General features: G+C 41.4%; 1 protein-coding gene across 14 annotated transcripts in view; it reads left to right on the top strand.

Annotated features, from left to right (window-relative positions):
- Positions 1-23,925, top strand: part of TENM3 (teneurin transmembrane protein 3) — a 613,263-nt gene that overhangs the window by 477,092 nt on the left and 112,246 nt on the right. For all 14 annotated transcript variants that reach the window (XM_060652873.3, XM_060652872.3, XM_060652870.3 and 11 more), the window contains 4 exons: positions 16,393-16,607; positions 21,979-22,189; positions 22,688-22,789; positions 22,979-23,173. In XM_060652873.3, the coding sequence (XP_060508856.1) occupies positions 16,393-16,607; positions 21,979-22,189; positions 22,688-22,789; positions 22,979-23,173 (723 nt within the window). The remainder of the gene's footprint in view (positions 1-16,392; positions 16,608-21,978; positions 22,190-22,687; positions 22,790-22,978; positions 23,174-23,925) is intronic.

Genomic DNA, 23,925 nt, shown 5'->3' with positions numbered 1-23,925 from the left:
AAGCCTTGTGAAGAAGCCCCCTACCTAAGGAACAGTCAGCAGATGTCCCAGGATGAGTTAGGTTCCCTGGAGGAAAGCTGAGTCCCCAGCCGGCCAGCTGCCCTGGGAGTTCATACGAATGTTTCCTTTTGGAAAGAAGGCCAGCTCTTGACTCAGACCTTGTCCAAAGTGTGACCTAAACAGTAGTCACTTGTCTTCTTTATTATTTCTTGAATAGTACCCTCTCTACCCCCACCCAAAAAAACCCCTAAATTATAAGGAATTCTTATTTCCATTTTTCCAAGTAAAGCTTCTTGGTATGTATCTTTTAAATACTTAAAGACACAGGGCTCAGGGGAGCGTGACGGGCCTGCGTTTGCAAGAAGGGGGAGGTGCCTTAAAATCATGGCTTTTAAGCCTTTGTGATGATCCTGCAGTCTCCATACACCATCGTCCACTATTTCAGTTTTATAAACTATCCAGAGAAATATATCACGTCATCTCTTTAGAAATTCTAGATTACAACCCTTAAGAAATCCTTAGAATTCTGAACAAGGCTCACTGGGCGAATTAACTGTGCTAAACATAATGAGACAATTGATTCGTGGTAGCTTCTCAATACCGTACTTTTGTTCATCCAGTCCTCCTTTATTTTTATTTTACAAATATAATTCTAAGGAACAATCGTGGTGCTAAGGTTTCTGTAAACTCCCTGCTTGCTTGTAAGCTCATTTGAACGGGAGTTTCTAAGCGGTATTTAGTACGTAAAAGAAGAATTTGTATTATATGCCATGATCCTTTACTGATTATTCCTGAGACCGTCTTTGAGTCCAGATTTTGGAGATGAGATGTCAGAAGTGTGGGATCTCAGGCGAAACCGATAGGTGTGGACAATGTGAAGGGAGAGGTAAGAATGAGGCTTTTGAGCCTCCAATACCAGTCTCTTTCCAGAAACTAAAATTATTCCCCTGGACCAAGGAATTCATTTAGTCTAATGTGCTGGAAACAGTCACAGGGGCCTGTCTTCAGATCCCAGCTCCTTCATTTACGTACTTTGGAGCCTTGAGCAGGTTACTTAACCTCTCTGAGCTTGCTTTCCTCGCACGTGAAGAGGAAATAGTCCTGGCCATCTCCTGGCTCACTGACTCCCAACAGTCTGGCAGCCTGGCTCCTTTGCCCATGCCAACTCTTTCCACACTCGTCAACAATTTCTCCAGATCTTCCGACGGTCCTCGGAAGCCCGGCTCTCTCCGCGGATGGACTTTCCAATCAACAACATACAGAAACCTTCAGCGGAAGTTCTCCGTTTCCTGGAAGCAAATCTCCACGCCTATGTGTGTCTGGATCTACACTTCTCACTCTTTTTGCCCCATACTTAAGGCTGATCTTTCCATGGGTACGCTTGATTCCAGTCCGTATCTTCAAAGTAGCCCCCCTATTGCCACCTTCTAGGCAACATTGGAGACTCCGGAGGTTCTAAAAACAAAAAAATCCTTGACTCTACCTCCCACTCTAGCTCCACCTTATTTTTCTCTTCTCCCTTTACAGCCGACCTTGTTGTTTTTTTTTAATTTTTTTAATCTTTATGTATTTTTGAGAGAGAGAGACAGAGAAAGTGCCACAGAGAAGGAGACACAGGATCCAAAGCAGGCTCCGGGCTCTGAGCTGTCAGCACAGAGCCCGACGCGGGGCTCGAACTCATGATCCGTGAGTTCATGACCTGAGCCAAAGTCGGACGCTCAACCGACTGAGCCACCCAGGCGCCCCTACAGCCAGCCCCTCTTGAGTGTAATCTCTCTCTGTTCATTTCTTCACCATCCGTGAATTCCTCTCTCACGGATGTGCCTAGCACCACTCATCGAAACCCATGTCTTCCTGAGTTAGCCGTTGCACTGTCTGTATCGTCATTGAATCCTCTTCAGTCGTTACCAGATGTGAGTTCTTGGTAGCAGTTGATAGTTAATCCATCCCTCCGAATTGAAATGCTCTTTTCTCTTAGCTTCTGTGATACCACATTCACCTTGGCTTTCCTCCTGACTTTTTGGCAGTGACTTCTCAGCTTCTTTAGTCGGCTCGCCCGTCTCCGCTGGACCCCCCCCACATTGTTGTTTCTCAGAACTCTGCTCTTTTCAGAGTATAATTCCTCTGGGTTCTCTTATCCCCTCTCCTGGCTTCGGATGCGTGCTATGTGCTTTGCGCTATGTTACGTTCTGTGTGTTCCCAAACCAATACGTGCGGCGTAGATATTTCTCTCTCTTTGAGATCCAGACACCGACTGTGTAAAATCTCTCCAAGTGCCTTTGGAACTTCTCCACCTGCGTGTCTTCCAAGCACCTCAAACTTCACATGTCTAAAACTGAACCCATCGACTGCTTTGGTCCTCTATCACTGCCTAACGAGCCACACCAGGAGTCCGTGGCTGAAAAGAACAACTGTTGTCATCTCTCCTGATTCTGCAGATGGGGAAATTCCTGTGTTTGTGCTTGGGTCTTTCGTGCAGTTCCTTTCAGATGTCAGCTGGGGCTGTTTGAAAGCTCCACTGAGCCAGAAGTCCAAGGTGGCTGGCAGTTGGTGCTGTGTGTGAGCTCTAGCTTGGCTGTGGCTGTTGACCAGAGCATCTAAACAGGGCGTTCCATGTGGCTTGGGCTTCTCAGAGCATAGCAGCTGGTGCTGAAGGGACGTATCCCAAGAGAGGGAGCATTCCGAGAAACCAACGCGGACGTTACAAGCCTTCTCACATCCTAAGATATTGGACATGTGCAGATGTCCCTTTCATCACATCCCGTTGGTCCAGAGAGCCAGGATGATCAGCCCAGATTCACGGGAAGGAGAATCAAACTCCCCCTTTTGTGTGAGGAAGTGGCAGGGATTCGTTGCGTAAGAGCCTATGGAATGGAAGATGCCGTGGGCGCCATCTTTGGAAAACACAAGTGCCGTCATCTCTCTTTCCAAATCGGTCTCTCTTCCAGGGCTTTCTGTGTCAGGAAACGGCATCATAATTCACCTAGTTACCTGGGCCGGGAGCTGAAGAAGCAAGCCTGTCTCCTCCTCTTCTGTCCCCTCCATATTCAGTCCATCATCTAGTCCTGTCCGCTCCAACCCCACAGTGTCTCTTGGATCCATCATCTCTCACCTAGATTCTAGAAGCCACCTTCAATCTGGGACGTTACGTCTCCAGTCTTGTCCCACGGTCTTCAGACACAAATTTGAGATATAAGTACCCTACCTGATCTTCCTCAGTGACTTAGATTCTGGTCGGATGCCTACAAGGGACTTACAAGGCTTTCCACGTTCTGGCTGTTGATCACGCCATACTCTAATATAGAAACAGTACGGGAGGAAGATAGAGTATAGGCTCTTCAACCTACCCCTTCTGGCCTCACGTCCTAGTTCTGATCATTAATGGCTTTGTTACATGGGACAAAGTATGTAGCTTCTTTGGCCTTAAGTTTTCTCATCGTTGGAACAGTCTTAAGTATTCAGCGGAAATACTGAAAATGGTGTATCATACATAAAAATGCTTGAAGAATGTTTGTGCCTATCACCATTACTACTTCATGGAGGCCTTCTTTGCTAGAGTATGAGGCACAGACCACATCTATCTTCCACTGCCCTGTCCCAGGCTCTCAGCACAGTTACAGACGTGTAAAAGGTGCTCACTACGTGTTTGTCAAATGAACATACGAAAATAGCATGACTAAATGATATAAAGTGCATAAAGGACCCACCACAGCGCCTTGCAAAGTATACACAAACCAAATGCTGGCAGAGCCTCGTGGTTAAGAACTGAAGCTCCGTCGGGGCACCTGGGTGGCTCAGTGGTCGAGCGTCTGGCTCTTGGTTTCGGCTCAGGTCATGATCTCAACAGTTCGTGGGTTCGAGCCCCATGTCAGGCTCTGTGCTGACAGTTCAGAGACTGCTTAGGATTCTCTCTCTCCCTCTCTCTCTGCTCCTCCCCCTCTCACTCATGTGCATGTACACACTGTCCCTCAAAATAAATATTCAAAAAAAAAAAAAAAAAGAATTGAAGCTGTGTCACTTACTGGGTGGCTTTACATAAATTACCTTCCCTGACCTCCTGTTTCTGCATGGGGTGGCACTGAGGTTTAAATCAGAGAACACATGAAGGATGCCAAGCCCTGACTGGAACGTGACGAGCATTTGATACATGTCAATAATTATTAGTTCACTCTTTTTAATGCAGTTCTAGATTTTGCACTTGTAATCTGTAGCTAAATTTTTAAGAAGATGTATCTTTAAATCATCATCCAGAGTATTCTCTAAAGCAATAATAGAAATCCTTATTATTAGTTACTTATTATTAACCAACTCCTCCTGGCTTAATATTTTTAGTTATGTGGGTTTTATGAAAGGAATCTATCTTATCCTTAAGATTCCTTTGAATGCACAGTACTGTGCATTTATTTATTGAGCAGGTATTATGTGCCATGCACAGAGCAAAGCTCTGAGAACATAGCAATAGGAAAAAAAAGGCACAGTTGTTCTCAGAGCCTGTGAATTGCTAGGCAAGATAGAAGTCAAGTAGGCAATGACAATGAGTTAGCAAATGCATACATAGGGGAAAATAGAGGGCCCTATAGTAGGATATTTCAACACGGCCTTTATTTAAAAGGAACAATAAGACAAATGCCAAAATTTAGCATAGAATAGTTTGGGATAACGTAAGACAACGAAAGGCCGTAAATTTTGGTTAATATAACTCTGGAAAATTACTTTTCCAATCAAACAAAAACTAACAAACAAACAACAAATTCCTTTTGCATAAATGTCCAGTTATAAAATAAGTAAGTTATGGAGTCTATCTGCATGCAGCATGGTGATCATGGTTAATAATACTGTAGTGGATATTTGAAAGTTGCCGAGAGAGTAGAGCTTACAAGTTCTCATCATAAGAAACAAAATTATAACTATGTGAAATGATGGCTGTTAACAAGACTTACTGTGGTGATCACTTCGCAGTTGTATACAACAAAAGTCAAATCATTACATTGTACTTCTGAAACAAATACAATGTGTGATGTCAATCATATCTAAACAAAGGAAATTTCCAACTCCTTTTGTTTGAGTACAAATTTAAAAACTGTACATGTGTGCATGTATATATACACGTACATATAGGATTCATCCTGTTTAAACAATGTAATTCAAGTGCTTTTAAATTTCACTTTATTGGTCACCATGCATGAATTTTCTCAACTACTGGACAGTTTCAGAGAATTAAAACTTAGAGCAGTTTAAAGATGCCGGTGATTTGAAGAAATGAACTAACAGGACGGCAGGTGCCGTGAGTTTTACTCAGTATTGTTCATGGTATGTTTGTTGCGACGTGTAGTAGTTCCTTCATTAGGTGCTGTATTGATTTTGTTCATTAAACTGTGTTTGCAAGGCAGCTGTGTTCTAATTCGCTTTGCCTGCGAGGTAACGCTCTGTGTCCGCGATGGTAAGTTACGGCGTGTGGTTGTTTATAAAAAGAGATGTTCTCTCCGAGATCTCAAAGTCAGGGTCTGAATCCAAGGTTAGGTCACAGAGTTGGAGGGTGGGCTATTGATTGTCTGTAGATGCCTAACCTTGCTTCCTGACATCTTAATTATTAGTGCTTCTCTGGGACTCCAGATGATATCACTTACCCTCCTCAACAATTGACTTAGACTTTTACAGTTGGATTTCTCTTCTGCCTTTCCATTTTAATAATTAAAGGCTCGTTTATTCCCATCACATGCAGGCAGCAGATTCATGATACGTATGGCAAAATATTTAATCTTTCGCATCTTTGGGTGGTTTTTCTGATGTCACAAAATAATGTTTAGATACCAAGCCTCCTAACTACCAGTATGATTTCAATATTCCATTTGATCCTTGTAACATCTCGGGTTGGTACACTATTACTTATACAGTATCTGAGAGCTCAAGGCATTGTTAATGCGTTATCTGAAAAAATGCCATCTACCGATGCGTTTGCCTCTAAACCGTGGCTCACCCAAGAGGGCGAGGAGTAACAATGGCTTTGGGGACGTGGCCTCTTTCTGTTTTCACACTCTGACAACCATATTTTAAGACGTGGACTGTTGGGACACATAGTTACTGATGAAAGGGAAAATCACAGTTAGTAGGTAAAAAGACTCCTAGTGGCTCCCACATTCAGGCCCAACAGGATACGTTGGGGGAAAAAAACCTTCAAGATGATACCCTATTGTGTTTGAAGACACGGTGCACCTCCCTCTTACTGTGAAGGCTTTAATTGGTTTGATTCCTAACCTACAAGCTTTGAGTTTAGAATAACTCCAGGGCACTCTGTGGCCCTGTCTATTTTTTCCTCCATTCTTCCTCCTTTATTCTCTTAGTAAAACCTACAAACAACCTTACTGATTCCTATGATCATTCCCAGGTTCAGGCTCCGGGGGCTTAAGGATGGAGTGATCTCAGTAAGGGAGGAGAGAGCACGCCAGAACTGGCCCTCCTTTTATTTCCTCTGAAGCCAAAATTTTCTGGAATTCAGGGCATGATGAAAGACATCTGTGTCCAGGCTTTTATCTGAGAGGAATGATGAGCTTCGGAGGAAAAGGTTGTTCAAGTATTTACAAGTTTATCAAGCCGTGTCAATGGCTCGCTGACTCCCAGGTGTGTTTCCGATCAATAAAGAGCATTTGGAAACGCTAACAGGAATGACCACACTTGACTTGGCCAAATTAGAGACCGGCCGGGACTTGAAAAGCGGTAGTGCAGAATTTAAACAGACAAAGCCCCTTCACAAAACTATGGTCCCCTGACATTCACACTAGAGGCTTTAGCAGGAATGTCATACGAAGCTGCCAGTTCAGTGGATTTAAGCAGAAGAAGGTCAGCGATGTCCTTGTATCTCTACATCACTGATGATAATGAGAGGTCAGGTCTCCATCTACCTTTTAGAAAAGACACATTCGAAGACTTTCATTCAAAATAAATTCGTTCTAAATGGTGTCATAATTGGAAACAAACAGAAGCGGATGGCCACTTTAGACTGAGATTCGTATTTCATAGGAAAAGCTAAAATAGATGCGTGACCTTCAAACGGTTTCGTTCTTGTGCCTTAAATTATAAATACAAATTTTAATTAAATCTTATTTCCTACCACCATAATGTTCATACATGTTTTTAAAAAGCCTGTTTCCTTTTATACCAAATTACATTTATAATTATTAGTTGTACACATTTGGCTGAAATCAACCTAATTATTATAAAAATGGTAAACATTTTTATAATTATTAAATATAAAAAGCTAAAATGTATCAAAAATACCTCTCTGAATGAGATGACTGGGGACTTTTCCAAATAATTCATGTATTCACGGATGGATATTAATGTTTATTTGTTTTTGAGACAGAGAGAGAGAGAGAGACAGAGTGTGAGTGGGGAAAGGGCAGAGAGAGAGGGAGACCCAGAATCCGAAGCAGGCTCCAGGCTCTGAGCTGTCAGCACAGAGCCCGACGCGGGGCTCAAACTCACGAACCGAGAGATCGTGACCTGAGCTGAAGTCGGACACTTAACCGACTGAGCCACCCAGGTGCCCCCATGGATGGATATTAATTATTACAAAGCCAGGCAAGATTCAGTATCAATTTTATTCCTGTTTTTCTTTTTTTTATGAATATAAACATAAGAAATCTTAACCACAAAATAAGCAGATGGGAAGGAAAGGATTTTTTTAGAGTGATTTCAACTATTTGAAATCCTTATTGTTCGTATGTCAAGAATTTGTGACCTACTTCTTTTTTTTATGTTTTTATTTATTTCTTTTGAGAGAGAACTGGGGAGGGGCAGAAAGAGGGAGAGGGAGAGAGAGAAAAAGAGAGAGAGAGAGAGAGAGAGAGAGAGAGAGAGAGAGAGAGAGAGAGAATCCCAAGCAGGCTCCACACTGTCAGCACAGAGCATCTGGGCTCAATCCCAGGAACCATGAGATCATGACCTTAGCCTAAATCAAGAGTCAGACACTCAACTGACTGAGCCGCCCAGGTGCCCCTGTGATCTATTTCTAAAAGGTGTGTTTAGCAGTCTACAAGCTGTTGGTTCCGTCACATTTCTTCTTCAGTTTCATCGGAAGCACGGAGCTGAGAGCCACCTGCTTTCACACGTATTTGTTACCAAGTTTTCCGAACCACCCATTTGTCAGCCTCTGTGCAGTATACCCCCCAAAAAGAAAGCAAAACACTACTAATCGCACCCGTTACTCCTTTACTCTGTGGCTTTGTTTAATCTGCTATGTGCAGAATGGGGTGGAAGATGGACCTTGTGTTCATTTTAGTTCATCTTTGTTATTGCGATATTTTTTAATGCTTTCGTCGTATCGTATGCTTTAAATGTCTCTAACTAGCTCATTTAACTTACGGGAAATGCTGTATAATTTACTGGCTGAGATACTACTCATTAGAATCAAACTCTGTCAGAAGAAGTCTGACTTATTGTTTCAGTTCAAATAAATTAATATCCACTTTGTCACAGTCTCACAATTCTGCACTCCTACTCGAGGGAGATAGTAGACAGATAAAGCACAAATCCTTGCCATGAGTTTGGCAATTGGACTGAATAAGGCATCGCTGCCTTTATTATTTCTTACCTCACTGATGTTCTCTTGGCAGTCATGAAACTCTACTGGCAGTGAAGAGCATCCTTTGCCAATGGTTGGGATGAATGATAAGGTCATTGCACGAAAAGGTTCTCCCTCCTTCTTGATCTATCAGATTTCAAAACCTACCAACAGCCTTAAATATTCCAATTCTTAATGCCACACTTTGTCCTTGATAGAAATATGTGCAAGACAAGGAAAGACACTAAAGCCCTACCTTGGGCTTAGGGTGTCTCGAATAAAGGAGGCTTCATCAACAAGAATGCTTTAAATTTTGCCTTTGTTTGGCACACTGGAAGCTTTATGCTCAAGACAGTGCGTCATAGTAAGATACTGAGTATGTGAAAGGTCCCTTCTGTTGTAAAGAGAGTCTACATCCGGGAATTATTGAGGTTCTAGAAATGAATTCCCTTAAAACAGACTACTCCCTTCCTCACTGAAAAGTCTTCATGAATAAAAGAAAAGAAGAAGGGAGGGAGGGAGGAAAAGAGGGAGGAAGGGAGGGAGGGAGGGAGGAAGGAAGGTCTTCATGTAATCTTCATACCTAGGGATATGACTACTCTTACTTGAAGACTCCTGGACTAAATGACCTCCATGGGCACTTGAACTCTGAGATGCTATGATGTTATGATTACTCAGGCTTTTTCATTACAGGGAGACAAGAAAACAATGATCTCAGGTACTACTGTCCCCCTCCCTTCAAGCCTATTCAATGAATCTTGGTTTTTTGTTTTACAAATGAAAGAACCGTCTTTCTGAAAAAGAGCCACCTGTTAAATTGGGTGGGACTGATTAGATAAGTAATCACAACACTTACTGACACAACAGTACCCACACCTATCATTTCTATAAGAAAAATCCTAACCCCTCGAAATCAGTATACGGACAAAGCAACAAAGCAAAACCTAAAACCCCAGAAGTCATCACTTGATTACTGTTTCCAAAGCTAATGCTTTTGGGCCAAGATGATGGTTTGGAAAACAATTCTGATTCGTACCATTTTAAGTTCCCAGTATTGAAAGCACAGGTATGTTATTAAAGTGACCAAAAAAACATTTATAGCAGCAATTCATAGGATCAACACCCCTGAGTAGATTCAATCACATAAACCTCAGAAAATAACAATAGAACTTGTTAATAACAGTAAATTATAACAATAGCCTTAGTGATGTATGGATTTGATGAATGTGTCCACATATGAGCTATTTCCATAAATATGACATGTGCGCAAACCAGTCTTCACGGGAAGAAGGGACTACTACTTTTCTCAGTATTTAAAAATAGTTTCCTGTGTAAGTCAACCAAAAGACCAAAAACCTAGTAGGAATGTAGTATAAATTATAACACGATGAATATCACATTAGAGTATCTATGTCAGTTTTTATGGAGCGCCTGGATGGTTCAGTTGGTCGAGTGTCTGACTTTGGCTCAGGTCATGATCTCATGGTTCATGAGTTCGAGCCCTGCATCAGGGGTTGACAGCTCAGAGCCTGCAGCCTGCTTCAGATTCTGTGTCTCCCTCTCCCTCTGCCTCTCTTTCTCTCTCTCAAAAATAAATAAACATTAAAAAAAAATTTTTAAGGGTATCTATGGCAGTTTTTATGTAATAAGAACTGGTCATTTCTTCCCAATAAAAATAAGTATTCAAAAAAGCCTATAACTTTATATCCTAAAATTGAAAGCTAAGCAGATTCTCTAGCGTGGTTCAGTGGGTTACCACACCTGATTTTATATGAAATAGATCCAAAACTTTGTAATTTAAAATAATATTTTTTTAATAAAAAAGCAAAGATTTCACTGCTGACTGTGTAAAACACATAGTTTTGGAATTCTGCACTCCTCAGTGTGAGTCTTTACCACTCACTTTGGGCAGGTAATTCACTTCTTTGAGACTTAGTTTCTTCATCTCAAAATAATACTGACTTTAGGGAGTAGTGTCTTTTTGGTTTTTTTGTTTTGTTTTGTTTTGTTTTTTTAGTTCCAAACAGATAGTATGGGTGAAACTGCCTGACAGATCATGGGCCCTCAGTAAAAATTCCTTTTTTCTCTCCGCCCTCCTTCATCTTTTCATTAAAAGCTAATTTATGACATAGGGGCACCTGGGTGGCTCAGTCGGATAAGCGTCCAGCTTCGGCTCAGGTCACGATCTCACGATTCATAGGTTCGAGCCCCGTGTAGAGCTTGACGGCTCAGAGCCTGAAGCCTGCTTCGGATTCTCTGTCTCCTTCTCTTTCCCCCTCCTCCACTCACACTCTGTCTCTCAAAAATAAATAAACATTAAAAATTTTTAAAAAGCTAATTTGTCCCATATGTAGGTGTTTCCAGTATTGAAAAATTTCTGTGAATAAAGAGGTCTTGGTTTAAAGGAAGCAAACATAATCTTGGATTATAGTAGGATTACCATAGTGGTAGGATTCTATTCTTTTGTCTTTGTGTTTAGCTATATGTTCTAATTTTGCTAAAAATGAATACATATTACTATCATAAAATAAATATTTAGTATTTCAGCGAATGATGTGGTTTATACTCTGAGTCGATACATAAGAAATTAGCGAGGATTACTATAACCCAATTTTTGGGTTTTATTCCCTAGAGCGTATTATATTACTAAATTAAAGAAAAATAGATCTGGTAGCTGAAGTGTTAACAACTGCCATGGTTATGGGCATCGGGGGAAAAAAGAGAAGTGGGATTGTAAGTAATGACTTGTTAAGCTGTTCGTACAGCCCTCTCCTGCGTCACGCCTAGGTTACCGCAGCTGTATCCTAACGTGTCTCCCAAGTCTAGGCTTCCCACTATGGTCCCACTACAGTGGTCACTCCCCACCCTTACCTGCAGAATATGTGTTCCAGGACCCCCAGTGGATGCCCGACAACACAGATAGTACGGAACCTTCTTTATACGGTATTTTTTCCTATACGTACATATCTCTGATGAAGTTAAATTTATAAATTAGGCCCAGTAAGAGATTAACAAGAATAACTAACCATAAAATAGAACAATTACTACTACAATATACTGCAATAAAAGTTATGTGAATGTGGTCTCTGTCTCAAAATATCTTATTGCCCTGGACCCACCTTTCTCTTTGTGATAACGTGGGATAACAGGCCTACGTGATGGGATGAATGGGGTGAGTGATGTAGGCATTGTGTGACATAGCGTTAGGCTGTTTACCCTCTGAAGATAGGTCGGGAGGACGATCATCTGCCTTCAGACCACACTTGATGGCCGCAGGTACCTGAAACAGTGGAAGGTGGAACCAGGGATAAAGGGGACTACTGTATGCACTTTCACGTCCTTGAACGTGACTTCGCGTCAGCTTTAGCCCAATCAGAACCTTTTAGCCAGTGGTCTCCCTTTAGCTATAGGTGTCCTTTGCAAATGATGGTACATGTGTCATTGAGTAGGATGTGATCAGCCAACTAGAAGATAGTCACAGCATTTACTAGTAATCTTCTCAAACTTGACATTTATCTCTAAGTGTGAATTTATTGTGAATTTCTCTAGACCCCGATGGGCATAACTTGGATATCTGTCATACTCATCTGTGATCACAAAACACATTCCTTAGTAATCTAGAATTCTGTTTCCCCTTATTATAAACACACACACACACACACACACACACACACACGCATACGTACACACATACATACAACATAGGAAAAATAAGTGCTTTTATGGCATGGAAATACAAATTACCCATATTAAGGCTACTTCAAGTATCTATTTTTTTAGAGTTTTTATTTCAATTTCCAGTTAGTTAACCAGGAAACAGATGCTGGCGAGGTTGTGGAGAAATGGAACCCTCTTGCACTGCTGGTGGGAATCCAAACTGGTGCAGCCACTCTCGAAAACAGTGTGGAGGTTCCTCAAAAAATTAAAAATAGAACTACCCTACGACCCAACAATAGCACTGCTAGGAATTGACTCAAGGGATACAGGAGTGCTGATGCATAGGGGCACTTGTACCCCAACGTTTATAGCAGCACTTTCAACAATAGCCAAATTATGGAAAGGGCCTAAATGTCCATCAACTGATGAATGGATAAAGAAGATGGGGTTTATATATCCAATGGAATACTACTTGGCAATGATAAAGAATGAAATCTGGCCATTTGCAGCAATGTGGATGGAACTGGAGGGTATTATGCTAAGTGAAATAAGTCAGAGAGAGACGGACATCATATGTGTTCCCTCATATGAGGAACTCGAGAAACTTAACAGAAGACCATAAGGGAAGGGAAGGGGAAAAAAATAGTTACAAACAGAGAGGGAGGGAGCATAAGAGACTCTTACATACAGAGAACAAACTGAAGTTTCATGGCGGGAGGGGAAAACGGGTGATGGACATTGAGGAGGTCACTTGTTGGGATGAGCACTGGGTGTTCTATGTAAGCGATGAATCACAGGAATATTCCCCCAAAATCAAGAGCACATTGTATGCACTGTATGTTAGCCAACTTGACAATAAGTTATATATTAAAAATAATAATTTAAAAAATAAATTCTAGTTAGGTAACATACAGTGTTATATTAGTTTCAGGTGTACACGATAGTGATTTGACCCTTTTGTACAATACCCAATATTTATCACAAGTGATGGGGATTAACCCCATCACCTACTTCCCCCGTGCCCCTACCCACCTCCCTTCTAGTAACCATCAGTGTGTTCTCTATAGTTAGGAATCTGTTTCTTGGTTTGCCTCTCCCTCTCTTTTTTACCCTTTGCTCATCTGTTTTGTTGCTTAAATTCCACATACGAGTGAAATCACACAGTTTTCGTCTTCCTCTGACTGACTTATTCTGCTTAGCATTATAGTCTCTAGCTCCATCCGCTTTGTTGCAAATGGCAAGGTTTCATTCTTTTTACGGCTGAGTAATATTCCATTGGAATAGATATAGATACACACACACACATACGGTATCTTCTTTACCCCTGCACCAATCGGTAGATACTTGGACCGCTTCCGTATCTTGACTATTATAAATAATGCTGTGAACGGAGGGGTGCATGTATCCCTTTGAATTGCTGCTTTTATATTCTTTGGGTAAATATATTGTTTTATGTTCTGTGGGTAGTGTGATTGATGGATCGTAGGGTAGTTCTATTTTTAACTTCGTGAGGAACCTCCATACGGTTTTCCAAAGTGGCTGCACCAGTTTGCATTCCCACCAACAGTGCAAGAGGGTTTCTTTGTCTCCACATCCTCACTAACATCTGTTGTTTCTTGTGTTGTTGATTTTAGCCATTCTGACAGGTGTAAGGTGGTATTTCATCATAGTTTTGATTTGCATTTCCCTGATGGTGAGCAACGTTGAGCATCTTTTCATGTGTCTGTTGGCCATCTGGATGTCTTCTTGGAGAACTGTCTGTTCATGTTAGGGACCAGACTCTTTAAGCTGGCATTCAGGGCCTTCCAGAAACTGATCTCATCCTCCCTTTGTAGCCCTACCTTCCATTACTCTCATGACAAACCCGTTACTGTCTTTCATTCATTCAATGCACACTGAGAGCCAAATGCTTCATATACATGAGTTCTGTGATTGCATTATTACCATTCCCGTTTTACAGATGAAGTTTAGAACTAGAGATTTAATCTCTTCTTGACGATCACAGAAGCAGTTACTGACAGAGTCAGGATTCAAACCCAGTTCAACTGAATCCAAAGCCAGTCTTCTTAACTCCTTTCCTAGCCACATGGCTCTCTCTGCTCACCATCACTATAACATCTGTCCAGTTTCACTCTCATATTTTTAATTGTAATGTTGACTCCAACTCAAAAACCTTATCCTCCCTGTCCTTCAGAGTTTACCTCAGAACTTTGAACCCTTCTGTGAAATCTCTCAACCACCAGCCTACGATTGATATCACCTTCCTCTGACCCTTAACCATATGTGGCTTTAGATTGTCATTTAATTCACCAGGTTGAAGGGGTTGTCCTCCCAAACACGTAATTAGTTGCTTGATGGCAGAAGCCATGGAAGCCCGAGTAGATAAGTAAGTAATCTCTACAATTCTACTCTTTGGTTGATATTTGTTTCTATTGCCTACAATTCTATGTCCCTTAGTAAATGCTCAAAAATGGTCTCAGTGTTAAACTGATAACTTCTCATAGAGAGAAGACTCACTCCTCCTGTCATTAGAGTAAGATAGTTCACAACACTGTAATTTGAAATCAAACCCTCTAAATTCTGAATGGCCAACTTCTCTGGAGGCTACTATGTAATAGATATTATGTACTACCTGAATTCATATTCAGAATAATATTTTTTAAGGGAAAAAAATTATAGGAAGTCAACTTTGTCACTTTGAAAAGTTTGAATTAATAGAGGAAGGATAATTTTCCAGTTTCATTCTGTTCCTTAGCCTTCACGGACCTTTTTTGAATAAGAGACAATGTGGTTTTGTTTCTCTTTAAGGTAAATTTGTAAAACCTGCTCTATCTTCCTTTCAGGATAACTGAGAAAGACTGTTAGCAAAGAGGGAAGGAGGGGAAAACCATACCAAAAAATCTGAGTCTTGGATCTGTGTCCTAAAACCAGGAGGCGGCAGAGACTCAGGGAGCAGAGAGTTTTTATTCCTACAGGTTGAGGGTCATTGATAGGGGCAATTCAAGTATGGCTGGTGAGGCTGCAAATGAATTTGAGACGAGGGTCAAAAGAAAGCAAGCTTGGGGCGCCTGGGTGGCACAGTCGGTTGGGCGTCCGACTTCAGCCAGGTCACGATCTCGCGGTCCGTGAGTTCGAGCCCCGCGTCGGGCTCTGGGCTGATGGCTCGGAGCCGGGAGCCTGTTTCCGATTCTGTGTCTCCCTCTCTCTCTGCCCCTCCCCCGTTCATGCTCTGTCTCTCTCTGTCCCAAAAATAAAAATAAAAAAGTTGAAAAAAAAAAAAAAGAAAGCAAGCTTGCGGCAGCCTTCTCCAGTATCTTTGTGAGAATTTAAACTTACTCCTCCCTCCCTCCACCACGTAATCCCCTACCCCATCTCTGCCTCCCTTCCAGCATCTGAATCTTTATTCATTCTGTTTGGTTCAGAGGGAACTACCTGAATCAGTGCCATTGATTGGTTTTGTTGTTTGCTTAAGGATTGATTTGGAAATCTCCATAATCCATTCTGCCTTAATTTACACTTGCAGTGCTATGGTACATTTAGAAGGACTGATTAGTAAAAGACTTAATCTCTCCCAAGAAATAACAAGACATATATTTGTAAGATAATCATGTTTCAAGTGATCAGGAAAGACCGTAGGTGCAAAGAGTTTCAACAGTAGACATACCTTGGGGGAGGGGGAGGCAAAGGATTTTGACTTCAGTATTTCTTTTTTTTTTCTTTTTTTTTAATGTTTATTTATTTTTGAGACAAAGACAGAGCGTGAACAGGGGAGGGGCAGAGAGAGAGGGAGACACAGAATCTGAAACGGGCTCCAGGCTCTGAGCTGTCAGCACAGAGCCCGGCGCCGGGCTTGAACCCACGCACCGTGAGATCATGACCTGAGCTGAAGTCGGACGCTTAACCTACTGAGCCACCCAGGCGCCCCTTAAATATTTCTTTAAGAATATGCTAAATCAGAATTCATTGAACAGCAGTAGCTAACAAAAAAGCTTTTAAAGTGAAAAGTATGTTAGAGCATTTCATTTATCAGAAGATAAAATGCCTCAGCATTTATTGAAAAGAACTTTCTGAAAGGAAAGCTGTTTTGTCGCTCGAGGGTTTTTTTGGTGGGGGGTGGGGGGTCCGTTGTTGTTTTTTAATTTTTCGTTGTTTTTCCACGGATCTCTTCCATGCAGGAAAATTAGGTGGATTTACACAAGAAAATAACACCATAGATTCTGGAGAACTTGATATTGGCCGAAGGGCAATTCAAGAGGTTCCTCCTGGGATTTTCTGGAGATCACAGCTCTTTATTGATCAGCCACAGTTTCTGAAATTCAATATCTCTCTTCAGAAGGATGCATTGATTGGAGTATATGGCCGAAAAGGCTTACCACCTTCCCATACTCAGGTAAAAGTGGGCTTTGTTGTCAATAAAATGGAAGCTGCTAGTTTGCATTTTTAAAGTTATTCTGTTTCTTGAGTTTAGTTGTTTAACTGTCGGACCTCTTTCGTATTGATCGTTTACGGTGAAAAGAATTTTGAACGTAGGTTACACTTATCGTGAGGTTTTCGAATAAGTAGGAAAAACAGCATTTTCTTCCTGACTTGTGTTAATCATTATTGACCAACTGAAATGTACTAAAATTTATGAGTAGCCAAATGAAAATATTGAACATCATCTGAGCACCTAGGAAAACCTCATGGATTTTCCAAGTGTTTTACGAAGATTCTGTGGGAATTTCAGACAGTCTTATTCCTTTCATGTAATAGATGCATAGTATTTTCATCTCAAACGTTGCATTCACGCTGTTGGAAATATATTGTATTTTTTCTGCTTAATGCCAGCCTTACTGTTAGTAAAGAAAGTATGGAAACAAAAACATAAATATGATGAGTGAACTTGGTCGACTCAAGCCACGATTCCTCAAATAAAGAGGAGAAACAGCTTTCACAGATAACCAAGGGTGATCACCTTAGTGGGGCACTCGAAACAATTCATATATTTTTCAACCATACGTCGATTGAACAACTTTAGAGGCAGTTCAGTTGCATGAAAATTACCTTACAGGTAGAGACAGCTGCTAGCAATAACTCTACAGGCTTTTTCATAATCTGATCCTGGGTCAGGGTATGTAATTTGGAAATTGTGGTTTAAAAGAGGTCCCATTATGTCCAAGAGAAATTATTTAAATTACCCACCGTAGATTTGGAGCTCAGACGTTTCCCACCATCAACTAGTACGTCAGTCCAAAAATGTGATAGATGGTTAATTAACATTGACGGTTGGGTGAGCCTAAAAGTTTCACACTTGATAATCAGTTTATTTACCCATAGAACTGCATGCAGATTTTCATTTGATTTATAAACTGAGGACTGGAGGGTTTTCATGTCTGCTTTATAGTATGTAATTCTGTGAGACATGCTTTTTCGATACCCTAGGAATTGTAAAGAAAAATTGATCAAATACTAATAAAAGAATCATGTCTTTAAAGAAAGATGAGTAAGGGAGAGCCTGGGTGGCTCAGTCGGTTAAGGGTCCAACTCTTGGTTTCAGCTCAGGTCATGACCTCACAGTTCGTGGGTTCGAGCCCCACATCAGACTCTCTGCTGTCAGTGCTGAGCCTGCCTGGGGTTCTCTATCCCCTCTCTCTCTCCCCCTCTCCCGTTCACGTGCACCCTCTCTCTCAAAAATAAACATTTCTTTTAATGTTTCTGATAAAATAATCTATAAAGATTTAAAAAAAGAAAGATGAGTCAGAAACTTTGAACCATGCTTTCTCTTATGTCGTTGTGGATCAGGGAAAGTTTCATATACATATATAAATTATATAGCTGTGAAATTTTTGAATATCATGCTTTGGTATATTATTTTTCTGATCATGGTTTTCGTGTCTGTATTACTAAAATAGACTTAAAAATTTTTTTTAATGTTGTATTTATTCTTGAGAGAGAGACAGAGCATGAGTGGGGGAGAGGCAGAGTGAGAGGGAGACACAGAATGCGAAGCAGGCTCCAGGCTCCGAGCTGTCAGCACAGAGCCCGACGTGGGGCTCGAACTCAGGAACCGTGAGATCATGACCTGAGCCGAAGTCAGACGCTCAACTGACTGAGCCACCCAGGCTCCCCGACCCATTTAAATTTTTGATTATAATTATAATTCACTCCAGTGCCTGCTATAAGTGATAGTGGCTGGAAAGCAATAACCAGATTTTCTTAAACAGAGTGGGTGTCTGTAACGTTAGTTATGGCAGAGAGATTGCATTTATATCAATAGCCCGGTGATATAGGAAAAAATATTTTTTTCCTTGGAACCATATACATGATTCAATCACTTTTTTATAACTGAAGAAATATGCCTCTAAAGCTAAGCACAACAGTGAGTGTGTAACCCGTAAACTCCAGAAAATAATTTCCAAAGAAAATTGTTGTGTGCTTTACAGATTTATTTAAAGATTCAGGGTTGACTCTTTCCTACTTATGTATACCATGTAAGATTAGAGAAACAAAAGGTGCAGTTTCAGGTTTTCCCATTCTTCTGGTATTTAAATACAATATACATCATACCCACTTTTCCTTCCGGCCACAATATATGTGTTTAACTAGATTACGCATTTTCTTAAGCTCCACGGTTATTAGAGTTCTTTCCTCTGGTTTATTCAAGATCAGCAGAGCAAACAACTGTTTCTGAGTTCAGTGTTTAAACATGAAATATGCTATAAAGCAACCCAAACTGAACATTTCTCTGTTTCTGGGGAACGTTAAATAAATCAACCTGAAATAATTAAAATTGGCCGGCCATTCGGGATAGTCAACTTGAGTTTTGAAAGTCTTTGTGACCCTTTATAAAACTGTCCGTTTGATTGTTGCCAAGGAATCAATTGACTTTCTTCTCCCTGATGCCCAGTTTATTCTCCTGGACAGTTAGAAGCCTAAGGAAGCAATTTAACGCTGTACAGTTAACAGTGTAGTGTATCATTTAAGTGCGTGTGCATGAAGCCTGTTTCAGAATGGTAGCTGGAAACCTGAGTTTTGTAAGCACGCACCCCTGCGACTCTTTGACCTTGTGACCTTGAGCAAATCACTTCTCTGTGCCAGTATCTGTCCAGAAGCAGTTGAATCAGATGATGTCTAAAATCTCTTCCTCCTGTGTGCCAAAGATTTACAGCAAGCTCGATGCTCCACCAAATAGTTGATTAAAAAATACAATTAAGTATTCATAGATTCTGAGATTCATAGATTCTCATCCTTTTAAATTTTTTTAAGTTTATTTATTTATTTTGAGAGAGAGACAGAGTGAGAAGAGGTGGGGCAGAGAGAGATAATCCCAAGCAGGCTCCACAATGTCAGCGTGGAGCCCGACGCCGGGCTCGATCTCATGAACCGTGAGATCGTGACCTGAGCCGAAACCAAGAGCCGGGCGCTTAACTGACTGAGCCACCCAGGTACCCCTCATCCTCTTAATAACTGACTTGAGTTAAGCATATGGACAGTCTAACTGCTCAGAAATGAACTACCAGGATACCTTTATCAAAGTCTGACCTTTGTCTCGTGATCGCTTCCCCAAAGTGGTGAGACTGAATTTTATCCCCGAATAACACAAGACCCGAAGACTTGCCCCCACAAAAAAATCCACATCACCATCTTATGAATAGGTATTATGAGGTAAAGCCAGGAATAGGTATTACGAAGTAAAACCAGTTTGTCCTTAAGTGATTGCTTTGTACTTTACCCCCTGAGAACAAAGGTTATTAAACATTTCTGTTCCATTAATTTGTTTACTTTTTGTAGACATGGGCTTATGTGAAGCAGGGGACTTGTCTTTAGGTATTTGAATAAGCCCCACAAAGGCGTGTGGGAAGGGGTGGCCGACTACTCTGCATCCCAGTGACCACCACCCCAGCCCTGTGTTACTGTTCCCGATGTGATACAAACGACGATCTCTACAATAAAGGTGGTGATTCCCAGGGTGAGCTTGAGAGGCCAGTTAAAACCCAAAACGTCCTCCCTTTCAATGTTTGCACATACTGTGTTGAGTGTTAGAGGACAAAAATGTTTACGTGCCAAGGAGCCATTAAAAGAAACTTTCCCCCTGCCTCTTTGCCATGCTGATAGAAATATTTAAATCCGACGGGGAAGTGGCTTATTTGAGGCATAGGCACCTTTCAGAAGTGCTGAATTATTTTGCCTCTGATAATTTTGAAATACAGTTCCAGATGAAAATTTTGCGGGTCAAATATCCACAACCGGTTATCATTTTCATCCTGATAAGATATAAATGAAAAAAGTTACCGAATGCTGAGTGACAGCTTTTTTGTGTATTTCTCACAGCTGCATGACGTCATGAGGTAGTTTTACTACACGCACAAAAATAACAGAATAGGCTTTTATATTTAAATAAAAAATATAATATGTTGGAGACGGAACTAGATATTCTGAATTCCATCCAATAGTAACGTTAGAGGTTTGCGATAAGTACGGGGGCAGCACATTCGATCATGAATCTCAGAATCCCAGCAGGTGATTTTCCTCCAGTTTTTAAGGGATTCGTATAATAAACTTTTCTTTAGATAGACCGCTGATGAAATTCCAGATAAGAAATCTATCTGAAGGTAGAATATTGATGATTCATATATATACGTATGCATGGTACCGTAATGATGGTGCCGTAAATGATACATATTGTCCCGTAGTGTCTCTGTCACCATAAATGCAGGCCTCGGGAATAAAAGGAAACTGGATAGGAGTCCGTAGAAAGTGAATCACTGTACTTTTACGAAACTCTTATCTAATGGGTTTATTAAAACTATATTGGGAAGTCTGTGCCGTGTCTCCCAAATTCATTGCATTATCTCTGGTTACTATTACCGATCACATTCCGTATTTTTCTTTAGCTTTAAATTCTCCAGTTGAACTCTTGTAGCTACCCAGCGTTCACCATTGATCTTACTAAACCAGAAATCAAGCTGAATGATGATTGACTTCAGAATAGTAGCTGGGCATACTTACTGTTATTCCGTCCCTTCAGCACCCCTCCACTGTTCAATTTTTTAGACTTTCAGTCAGAGATACAAAGGCGTCTTGATGCACGTTTTTAATTTAGCCATAACAAGGTACAAACCCACGGGTTTCTCCATGGTACCCGGGATGGATACACCAGGGTCGCACAGAGGAGTATGGTGCTGTGGTGGCAAAGGTCTGAGCTTTCTCACAGACCAACTCTCCCGCTTACCAAGTACCTGATCTTGCTGGAGCTCCTCGAGGTTTGGTTTTCTCCATCCTTACAGTGTAAGTATCAGTGCCTTCCTACCAGAAGGGTCGCTACACGGAGTAAATATAATCCCGGCACAGAGTACGTATCCAATAGCAGTCGTTACCATACGGGTATTAAATAGGAGAAGACGGTAAGAGGTTACCTAGCGGTCCAAAATAAGGCTGCTGGGTTTGAAATGTTACAGGCTTATGGCTGTATTTGCACACCGCCTGAGCTCATCAAACTTTTTATCCGTTGGGAGAGTCCGATAACTCCGGAAACCGATTGCCCAGTAAGGGGGAAATGATTTGTGAAGTTTACATGTGACAACAGTGTGCAGTGTAGTGCGTGGTTCTTAGGATCCCTGTAAATGCCACGTGTAGGAGACCTGTGCCATCAGGAACCTTTTTCTGACGTTGCATTTATTAGAGCAGAGGGGAAAGGTTGGAACACAAAACAGAAATGAGAGAAGCAGCTACGACCGAGATCGTTCTGACCGCTAAACGGCTGTACTTGTCCTCACCCTCAGTATGACTTTGTTGAGCTCCTGGACGGCAGCAGATTGATTGCAAGAGAGCAGCGGAACCTGCTTGAGCCCGAAAGAGCAGGGAGACAGGCGAGATCCGTCAGTCTGCACGAGGCTGGCTTTATCCAGTACTTGGATTCTGGAATCTGGCATCTGGCTTTTTACAATGATGGGAAAAATACGGAGCAGGTGTCTTTTAATACCATCGTCATAGGTAAGAGCGGTCTGCAAAGCATCTTTTTCCGGGCTATCGCCTGCACAGTGTGTTGAACAGAAACTAAATGGTCTTCACCGATTTGGAGCGATACCTAGGGCGTTAAAGCCTGAGGTACACTGTGAGAGATATTTTCAAATTGTTTATTTACGAATACGTTGGCAAACCATGAAGCACTGAATATTATTCTGGAAGGATCTTGGAGGAGGGCAGTGCATCTTGAAAACACTTGAGAGCGTCTGCATTTGAAATGGCGATGCTTTGCTTGACTAGTCAAGCTGGTTTGAATAGTCTAGTATATATGAATCCTTTTTTTGTTTGGCTGGTTGTTTTTTGTTTTTTGTTTTTTGTTTTTTGTTTTTTGTTTTTTTTTTTTTGGTTATGGAGCAAGCCATCCGTCATTCCTTCATGTGCAGCTAAAATGATCAAAGTGACAGAGTTTACCTTCTGCGGGAAGCGGGCGACACAGTAAATATCCCTTCTCTCTCTCCTCTTCAGAGTCTGTGGTGGAATGCCCCCGCAATTGCCATGGAAATGGAGAGTGTGTTTCTGGAACTTGCCATTGTTTTCCAGGATTTTTAGGTCCGGATTGTTCAAGAGGTACGCGAGTTAGAGCCTTTTCTTAAGCCAATGGAAAGAGGCTGTAGAAACACGCGTAAATCAGAAAACTCCCAGGACGGGGAAGAAAGGGGGAAACGGGCCGACGCCTTGTCCCAGCGACGTGCTTGTCTTTCAGGACCCCGACCGCAGATGTGGCTGTTGACTCTTCTGTCGTGTTTTATTTCACAGCAGCCTGTCCTGTGTTGTGCAGCGGCAACGGACAGTACTCCAAAGGCCGCTGCCTCTGTTTCAGCGGCTGGAAGGGCACCGAGTGCGATGTGCCCACTACGCAGTGCATTGACCCTCAGTGCGGGGGGCGTGGGATTTGCATCATGGGCTCTTGCGCCTGCAACTCGGGATACAAAGGAGAGAATTGCGAAGAAGGTAAACACGCCCATATTTACGGAAGTCCGTTGTGACCGTCCTAAAGGAAGAGATGATCGGATCATTTGTCATCTTTAGTTTGGCAGATGAAGCTCTTTATATGCCTCCTCGTGAAAGTAATTTGATCTCCATGCGTATGGTGGCATCATTTGGTTAACATTTTCACTAATAAGAAAGAGCAAATACCGAGGAGCCCCTATGCTTCCAGTCGTGTGAATAATTCTTTTTTCTTTCAATCAGAGAAAGTAAGCAAACGTGTGTGACTCGAAGCCCACGATGGGCTGATGTTTTGCTTAGGTGGTTTTTTATCTTTGCTTTCAGGTTTTTCGTTTGTTTGTTTGTTTTGTTTGTTTTCACAGTTTTTCACCTCGAAACCAGCTTTTAATCGAGCATTTTGGCGTGTCTAAAAAGACAGGCTATTGCACGTAATATACGAGTGAAAAAAAGTACATCACGGGTTTGTTCTATAACCGTATGTAATGATGAGAATCAGGCTGCTATACTGTAAAGTGCAGTTGAATTGTTTTTTCAAAAAGCAGAAAAGCACCATTTCCGTTCTTCAATCAAATTGATTTTATTGATCCGCACACACAAAGTAATGCAATTAAGTCTCTGGAATTAAATTTTCAGGCCATTGACCCTACAAGTGTAAAGTTTTATTGAGTCAAATTGCTAAATTAAATCTCGTCATCTAAAGCACATTAAAGTGAATTAAGAAGGATAGAGCGTATGCAACTCATTTATTTCTCAAA

The sequence above is a fragment of the Panthera onca genome, chromosome B1 (genome assembly GCF_046562875.1).
Source record: "Panthera onca isolate mPanOnc1 chromosome B1, mPanOnc1 haplotype 2, whole genome shotgun sequence".
Classification (NCBI taxonomy): domain Eukaryota; kingdom Metazoa; phylum Chordata; class Mammalia; order Carnivora; family Felidae; genus Panthera; species Panthera onca.
Note: the sequence above shows the minus strand (reverse complement) of the source record. Positions and strands in the feature narration are given on the sequence as shown.